The sequence below is a fragment of the Cariama cristata genome, unplaced genomic scaffold (genome assembly GCF_000690535.1).
Source record: "Cariama cristata isolate BGI_N322 unplaced genomic scaffold, ASM69053v1 scaffold42971, whole genome shotgun sequence".
Taxonomy (NCBI): Eukaryota; Metazoa; Chordata; class Aves; order Cariamiformes; family Cariamidae; genus Cariama; species Cariama cristata.
Genome location: NW_009599488.1, coordinates 4,975 through 13,776, shown reverse-complemented (window position 1 = coordinate 13,776; position 8,802 = coordinate 4,975). Strand labels below are relative to the sequence as shown.

The following is an 8,802-nucleotide window of genomic DNA, read 5'->3' as shown; positions in this document are numbered from 1 at the left end:
GAGGGGAGTGATTAAACAAAGCAAGAGTCACAAATTCTGATCTCTAACCAGATACAAGATGCTACGTGGGCAGCTGTGGTGAGAGGGCATGACTATAAGGCAAAAAAAAAAAAGATCCTATCTATCCTGGCATGTGAAGGCACACACATTCCCGTCCTTGTCTCCAGCACTCCAGAGTGGGAAGCCTCTGAAGTTACTACACTGCAGATTCCTTAACAGAGACATTTTGCATAATTTTTCCATGCTAACTCTTCACCTCTGGTTACAGTGATTCCTGAAATAGTTTTGCACTTCAGCACCTCTCCTTCTCCCTAAGGCCTCAGACCAGCCTCCTTTGGCTCTTTCCTTACTTTGTCTTTATTTTCCTCTTCCTGCATCTCTCCACTTCTCTCCACCCTTCTGACTGGTTCTTCTCAGCCACTTCTAGTTTTCATTCACCACAGTGTGTTTTTACTGCCCACATCTTGTTTCATCTTCCCATCCATAAGAAGGATCCATGCTCCTCAGGGAAGGCAGCCTTCTCTAGCCACCTGTCCTTACTGGGCTGCCCATGTACTGTCACCTTTTCAAGGACAGTTGGAGGTAGATCAGCACCCAGGACCAACAAACTATGACCCCAGCACAAACTCATTACACCTCAGTGCAGCATTTACAACCACTGCAGGAAAGAACAAGAGCAGGCTATCAAATTTGTGCATCAAGGCAGAGAGGTTGTGAAACAGCCTTACAGTCCCCTAAGACATTATTAGATACTTCACAATGCATGCCCAAAATATCTCGGCAGAAAGGGTAGGAGGGGGGAAAAAAAGGGTATCCAGACCTCCTCATCCAGGATGTCACAAGCCAGACGGATGCGGGACACATCGACAAGGTGGGGCTCAGATTTTAACTTCCTGGAACGCAGGCTCCACAGCTTCACACATGAATTATCGAACCCAGCAGCCAGCAGCTTGCTATTTGGTGAAATCTCTGCAGTGTTCAGCAACTGCTCCGTGTTATAGAAGGCATAGAAACAGATGGTCGTTAAGGAAGGGGGCCCGTCCTTGACACGTTTAATGCTGTCCTGCAGTAAATCCAGCGCCGCCTCGTTCTGCAGAATGGAAGCTGGCACATCGCTGGGTTCCAGGCCGTTGCTCTCGTTGCGCGAGGAGCTCCCACCAGCGTAGAGCTGGTAGTCAGTCCTCTTGGCGGGCTGCACATCCAGGTGAATGTGCAAGGTCAGGACTTTGCACAGGGCGTTGTTGTTGTCACTTTGGAGGTAGCGAAGAAGGTAGTTGTAGCTGTCCTCTTGAAGGCGGATGACATACTTGTTGTCCAGAAAAGCCCGGAGCTTCAAGTTGGACAGGATATCTTGAATAGTCATGGTAGTCTGCAACTGCTCAATGATATCCTTCTGGCTGGCATTCTGCAAGAACATGCCATGGAAGCGGCTGTAAAAACTGTCCACTGTGCTTTTTAGGCCATTCTGGACCATGTTCAGATGGAGGTAGACGAAGAGGGGATACAGAAGAGGCATCACTTCATGGCTGTGCTGAGAATCTGAATCTATATAAAAAAAGCAACAAACTTTGATTTCTCAATCCACTGTCTACTGGGAATAAAACAGAGCAAGGACAATTACTGCAAAAAACCTTGACAGTGGCATTAGAGAGCAAGCAAGAGGGAGACTTTTGTTGGCGCATCTAAGTGAACCTCTTCTGTCACCTAAAGGGGATACACAGTACCTATTACAGGTCTGAACAGAGATTTTCAAGTCAGTGAGGTATCTTGTCAGAACATAATTGAGAGATTTCAAACCCCTTTTTAGGTGTGGGCCAGCTATTAAAATACCACCTCATAAAATACATGACAGCTGAATTTTTCCCGTTTATTTAAGAAGAAAAACTATGCCCTCTATTTATTCCAATAAATGGACTTTAAAACTTACTCATTATATTTAAAATAGTATTTAACACACTTAAGTCAAAATTATTTACATAGCTTGTGGGGTCCTGAACTGTGGTGGCTTTTTTTTCCCCTCTCAGCTTCAATAAAACTTGCATGTGGTGCTTTGGATGGAACTGATTTGTCTTCAGGGGAAATGAAGCTACAGTTTCCAAAATGCACTGCAGTATGTTGTGCTTTTGTTTTATTTCGGTGCCTGCTCATGTGCACGCTTTCTCTCTCTCTCCCCCCTCTCTCTGCCAAGGCAAATCCCAGCAGTAATTCCTAGTACACAGTGTAACAAACTCCCGTTTAGGCTGTGCTGTACCTTGCAGAGACTAATCTGTGCAACCCTTCACCAGGTTCTTGGGGCTGTTTCCCTCCCACATCCAGCGGTTGCACTGAGCTGTAAGGAATGGAGCCCTGCTGCACAACACCCTGGCAACATACAGGGAGGGCCACAACAACGAGTTACCAGAAGACCAAACGGTCCAAATTACTGGAACAAAATAGGCATTACCAATCCTCAAACAGCATTGCTGGTCATCAGACAGCATTGCCTCTTTTCAACTTGTTCTTCCCTCCTGCCACTCACAACTGCATATTCTTTTTTCCCCCCTTTATATTAGGCTATTTTTCCTCTCCTGTTGAGCCATCTTCCAGCCTTTCTCTGGTCCATACTGTGCGCCTCTCCCATTTCTATACAGGTAACTACAAAGTATGCACGCTGCGCAGTGTATACATACATATTTGCATACTCAGGCATCATTCTCCTTTCTGTCCCACTGAAACTGGGCCAAAGCCAGTGAAACCAGTGGTCTGTATGCAGTAAAACCTCTCTGCTCTCTTCTCTGCAGGTGTTCTAGACCAGAAAGGCACCAAAGGGAAGGACCTCACTGCAGTAGGGGAAAAAGGGAAGAGATGGGAAGCTGGCAGAAACAGGAACGAAGAAAATGTTCCCCAGGAACATATGAAGAGAGGTTACAGGAGCTGGGTCTGTCTAGCCTGGAGAAGAACAAGGGGGTATCCAACTGCTGCCTTCAGTACCCAGTGGGATATTATGGAAGAAAAGGAGCCAGACTCTTCTCAGAGGTGCTCAGTGAAAGGACAACAGGCAAGCTGCCGCACAGGAAATTCTCACCAAATTGCTCAGCCTTGCAGCTGGGGCCCAGAGGTGCAGAGCAATCTCCTCACTTTTTGATTTTCAAAACCTGGCTGGACAAGGGCCTGAGCAAGCTGATCAAACTCCGATCTCGCCCTGCTCTGAGCAGCTGGTTGAACTACAGACCTGTAGAGTAATTCCTAAACTATCCAGTGGTCCTAGTCCCCTGCCTACTCCTCAGTGCCCCTGGGGACAGGCATCACAGAAATGGCAAGTGCCCTGCTGTGCCTTCTGGCTGGCGGGCAAGTTATTCCCTTGCAGAAACAGAAGCAGTTCGTGTGTGTAAGAAATCAGAACTGAGCAAGAGGGACAAAAAAGAAAAAAAAAAAAAAGAAAACAGTCAGCCTGAACACCAAAACCATGCCCAGCACTTCCCCAAGTGATATTTAAGCAACTGAACAGAACAATCATGCACTTCAAAAATCTGTTAAACTGGAAGGATTTACCTCCAATACTAAAGCGCAATGGTGTTGAACTGCTCTAGGCGACGATGCTAAGACTTCACTATTTTCTCCCTCTGCCTTCCTGCCTGCCTCCTTCCCTTTCCCTTCAACAGCTATCAGGAATAATAATCCTAGCATTATGCACCCTGGGATCAAATCCCTATACTGGACAAATGTAGGTGTGCCCAAATGTGGGAGGAGTGGCAACTTCACTTTCCTTGATACTATTTGCTAAAAATCGTATCTGCTTGCTTCCCACATTTGGGACTCATAGAAGAAATAAGGACATTCCCAGGAGTACCTTTTTTTTAATTATTAAAAAAATTTATAAAAAAAAGAAAAATCATGATTGTCTTCTGCATCACACTACAGAATGAAAATTCTTTTGCCTTCTGTCATATACCTCCAGTCTCAAAGCCAGTACAGATAAATTTAAGGGAACAAATTCTCCCTTAAAAATATAGATCATCATAAAAATAAGCCAATTATGAGTAAAATTTAAAATCCTGAAAACTAGGAGACAGCAGAGAACTAGACTCATTTCTAAGTTACCTGCCTTTCACATAAAACACTCTAATCTTCCTTCTTGTCCTGTATATGTATGCTGTTGTCTGGAAGATCTACAAAGGTCAAATGCTTGAACAAGAAAGGACGAACAGCTACCTACAAAAGCCAAAGGTACTCAGCATTCAGACAACAACAACAAAAGAAGAAAAATTAAATATTTCTAATTGTAGTAACTGAAATCTCAAAACTAGAAATCAAAAGATTGTTAGCGACATGATTTTAAAATGTATTATATTGTTCTTTACTCATTGAAATGACAAAAAGAAAAAAATCAGTTATTTTCCTCTTCCTCGCTTCCCGATATTTACCTGTGAGAAAATTGCGTAATCGTCCAAACTGTACTTCATATTGCTGTGGCTCCGCCAGGCAGGGAGCTGCAGATACAACATTGGCACAACCAGATTCAGATTGGACTGTGAAATAAATCAAATAAAAATTAAATAGGGATTTAAGGAGTTTTGCATGCATGTCTGGAAACAAAGCTTCTCATAAAAGCCAAGGTAATGCAGCCACCAAGATGAGATTTCATCTTTCAAACATGACAAAAAGCAAACATGACATTAACAACCTAGACAGATCATGAATGAGAAAGTATACTGAAAGCTTAAAAAAACCACCACCAACAAAATCTCAGCAACTCACCTGCTCCCCCCAGAATACATTTTTAAGTTTTCAAATACAACCTTAAGTTCCCAAGAAATTCAGAGTAACACCGTCATAGATCCCGCAACAGTTTTACAAGATACTCAGTGGTTTTACTACTTTGCGCGCAGAAAAGATGACGAAAGCAATCTACAACTTTCTCCAAAACAAAGTTTCTTTTTCAGTGAGACCCACCAAGCCCTGTGGACAGAAGGTCTGCAGTGATACTACCCTTAGACTTTCAAATTCCTTGTCCTAGTCATTATCATTGGCAACAAATGATAATCATTATAATTTACTAGTCTCCCAGAGGCGGTGGTGAGAACACACTGAATCTCTAAGCAACCACTTAGTAGTTTTTAATCAAAATGAATGTGTCCTCCTCCCTGGGGATTTTAGGTTAAGGGGCAGCTGGTCTCTGACCACAAACCCAGCTGTTACGGTCTTCTGAGATGGTGTTAAACTGATTTTCAGAACCAGTATCAACTCTGGTAAAAGTGGTTCTGAACTATTTTAGAGAGGGAATTAGCTTTTCCTTCTCTGGCACCAAACCTTTGCTCTTCTGCTAACCTCTCAGAATCCAAGAGGGGACTTTGTGCAAGCCTACAGACCCCCACCAACATACCCTACGCATATACAAATGCCAGTGATTAGAAACCCAAGTTACAAAATTATAACTAGTATGTTTATTCCTCTACTCTTTAGAAGAGTACAAAAGGGCAAGGAGTTTCACTGTTCTCCTTTCCTAATTTTTTTCAATTCATAACTATTTTCCCCTCCACAAAACCTATTTTCATTACTCTCACTTTCAACTCCTTCCAGTCTCCCCTACCCTGCACCTCTTTCCATCCTCTCTTTGCCTTCCTACTCCTGATTGATCGCTTTTTGTTCCAGCATTTGGCTCACGCACAGAGGCACAACTCTTGACAGCCCTGGAAGTCTATAAACAACATCATCAAATGTTCACATGCTGAAGAGAGATAGGCCAGCATCCAGCTCATCTCAGTGCTTCTCGTTAGAAAGAGATCAGCACATGGTGCGCAGGCAGACTGTCGCTATTCTCCCCTCTCTCTCTCTGGTAAGACAAGGGTCTATCTTCCTGGAGCTTATGGAAACACAGGAGGTACGTTTACCAACTCTCCAGGGCAAGCTGAATTCAGCTTTGGAAACACAAGAGCTGGGCTGTGCTCATCATCCTCTCGTGGAAAAGCCAAATACAGATTCCAGCACTGATACCCTATCTCCTCTCAAATCAGTTAAGAAATAAACAAATATAAGGTATTAAAAGGTACAGATACACTGCGCTTTCTACAGCCTGGCTGCTTCAGAAACTCAAAGCTGGTAAGAACTCCAGGCTCATATACTGGTTATTACTTAATGGCTAAAGTAAAAAAACTCTGCTATTCGGACTTAGAATTTAATATAATCGATATTCAGCATGAGAAAGTAAACTGCATGCACGCACTTGCAGTAACTCAAAAATTAGTGACAGTTTTCAATGTCACCCATACTATTCATTATAAAAGCAAAGAAAAACAGAAATATGAGGGCCTGTCTTTTACGTCCTTGGCTTTATGAAGTGCTGCCTCCATGCCACCTATTCAGCTTTCTCTGCATAAGCAACTTAATTCCACAATTAAGATGTACTTCGTGCTCCAGAAAGAGGAACATCATCTTTGGCTATCTATCCTGGAACAGTATGACTGGGCAATCATTATGCCCTACTCTTTCAGTACTGATGCTAGAGCTCATTCCCATCTACCAAATGGTAAATGAACCCTACATACCAGACAGTTGTAACAAGTTCAAATTCTAATTCTTTTCCTTCTCAAAACTTTACACCAACCAGAACTGCAAAAAAGATCAAGAGCCCAACTGATTCAAAATCAAGAGTAAATTTTCAGGCATATTTTCCTCCTGGCGGAAATAAAACACTGGCCCTATCATTGTCATACATTAATGAATCTACCATAGTTTCTTTTCCACCTTCCCCAGCGGTCCTAAGAACATCTATTGGAAACATCTGCTCCTTGACTTCACTTCCAGTAACTGCAGCCAGCTATGCAACCTGATAGCAAATTCAAAGGAACTCGCTTCTAACTCAGGGATATGGACAGCACCCTCCTGGTCTTGTGTGTTGGCTGCGAGCAGCATTGCTTCCAGCTAACAAATGCAGGGCAACTGTAAACGCTACTTAACAGCAACTGATTCCTCTTTTACGTGAGGGTGATGATGCATAATTTTACATTATTTCAGCTAGTCCTATGTGTTGATAGTATACTACAGGCAATATTAGAGGAACCTGTTCCTTAGTCACTCATTGTGTCCTCAAATATTCTTCCTACTCTCCTACAGAAATAAGGGATAGTCACGAGGAAGCTCTGTGCTGTATTTACCACAGGTGCAATCAGACAGGGTGCTAGATAATCTCATCTAGGCTCCTTTTCCCACAAAAGGTTGACCTCGAAAGATCATCTGCTTCCTTTCCAACCTGGGCTGCTCTATGATTCTGTGAAAACAGAGCTGTACGGGTATAGCAAGTATATGAAGCAACGGAGAAGGGCTGAGCTGAAGAGACTCTAGAAGACAAAAAGAAATGCTGAGGTAAAACTGAGAAACAAAACTGTTTAAAACTGAAAACGGAGGACACTTCACTGTGAAAGAAGAAATCACAGAACTGAAGACAGAAGTAAGCAACTCTCATTTATACAGGCTGGTTAACTTACAAGTCAAACAAAAGAAAAGAGCTGAACAGAAAAAGCACAGTGAGTTTTGTTACGGAACGAGCAAAAACATCTTCAGAAAAAAACGCGTGATCTCTTCCCCTGAAATAAAGCAATGCAGGCTGTAGATCGGGTAAGTTTTTATTCAGTTTGCAAAACTAAGATGACTGCAGCATAAAGTATTTTCAGCCTCTGTTGTCAGAGTAAGTACAAGCTGGGTTTTTCTTTTTCAACAGTCATTCGTGGAACTGCAACATACTCACTGACAGCTTACTACGAGCATGTTTGACAAGAAGAAGTAGCAAGCAGCTAAATACATGAGAGCAGACCATTTTCAGTTCTAAAGAAAGCTGATGACTAAGTTCTGAATCACCAGCCACAAAACCCTTGCACTGGCAAGAGGATATAGAAGAAATTTAGTAATAACATTTGGTGGCAGATCAGTAAAAAGACAAAACCCAATCACACACTCATTCACACTCTTTACTGAAACATTTTTTTTCTGCATGATGCCATGCGCAAATGCAAGGGTTTGTAATCCAATTCATCTCTCCTACTTCAGATACTCTTGTGTCCTCCTGGTAGGGTTGGTCCCAAGTTCTAATCCCATTTCAACACCGACCTTTCTACTCACCTCTCCCATAAAATCTCCCATCAAAAAACAAGTCAGCATTTGACTTTGGTTTCATTCCTTCCCTGTCTCCCCCAGTATTATTTCTGGGAGTTGCAACAACCTTCTCATAGTTACTCTGAAAACAGCAAGGAAAAGAAAAGTACTAAGAAGATCTAAGCCACTTCTAATAACAAAATATTACCCAATTTCCTTCGGGCCCTCAAGGGAGTCAGCCTAGATATTTACCCACAAGTCACTCATCTTTGCATTATAACTATGGCAAAATACTCTAGAGCTAGAAAGAGCTAATTTGGCACCCAATCTTATCTAGCTACAAGCACAGACTTATACAGCAACTAATGTTTTGTCAAATCAAGTTGTATCACAAGTAACTAAGGTCCCCACCACTCTCAGCCTGAGATACTGTCACAATCTAAGCAGTTTCACTAACGGAAAACATTTCCTCCTTGCATTTTTACCCAAAGGTCAGCCCAGTATTTTCTATTACTTTTACAAGTAAATTTAATCTTTATAACCTCCACATTGCTTGCATCCTCTCAGTGTTTGTATGGGCTCAAGCAGTAGCATAGTTTACTGTAACCAAAATAATAATTACAGTGAAGACTGTCACAGATGCAATTTGAAAGGCAAGTAGTGTAACAGGATTCAGAAGCCTTTAAGAAAGAGAGGAGAAAGTGTGTGCAGGGAAATAAACCGTCTCATCCACTG

General features: G+C 42.4%; 1 protein-coding gene across 1 annotated transcript in view; it reads right to left on the bottom strand.

Moving 5' to 3' along the window:
* Positions 1-820: 820 nt before the first annotated feature.
* The window catches only part of TAF5L (TAF5-like RNA polymerase II, p300/CBP-associated factor (PCAF)-associated factor, 65kDa), a gene marked incomplete at its 3' end in the record, with an annotated part of 8,697 nt that continues 715 nt past the window's right edge, over positions 821-8,802 (bottom strand). The window contains exons 2-3 of the mRNA XM_009709689.1: positions 4,404-4,508; positions 821-1,545 (exon numbers count right to left, since the gene is read on the bottom strand). Of these exons, the coding sequence (XP_009707991.1) occupies positions 821-1,545; positions 4,404-4,508 (830 nt within the window). The remainder of the gene's footprint in view (positions 1,546-4,403; positions 4,509-8,802) is intronic.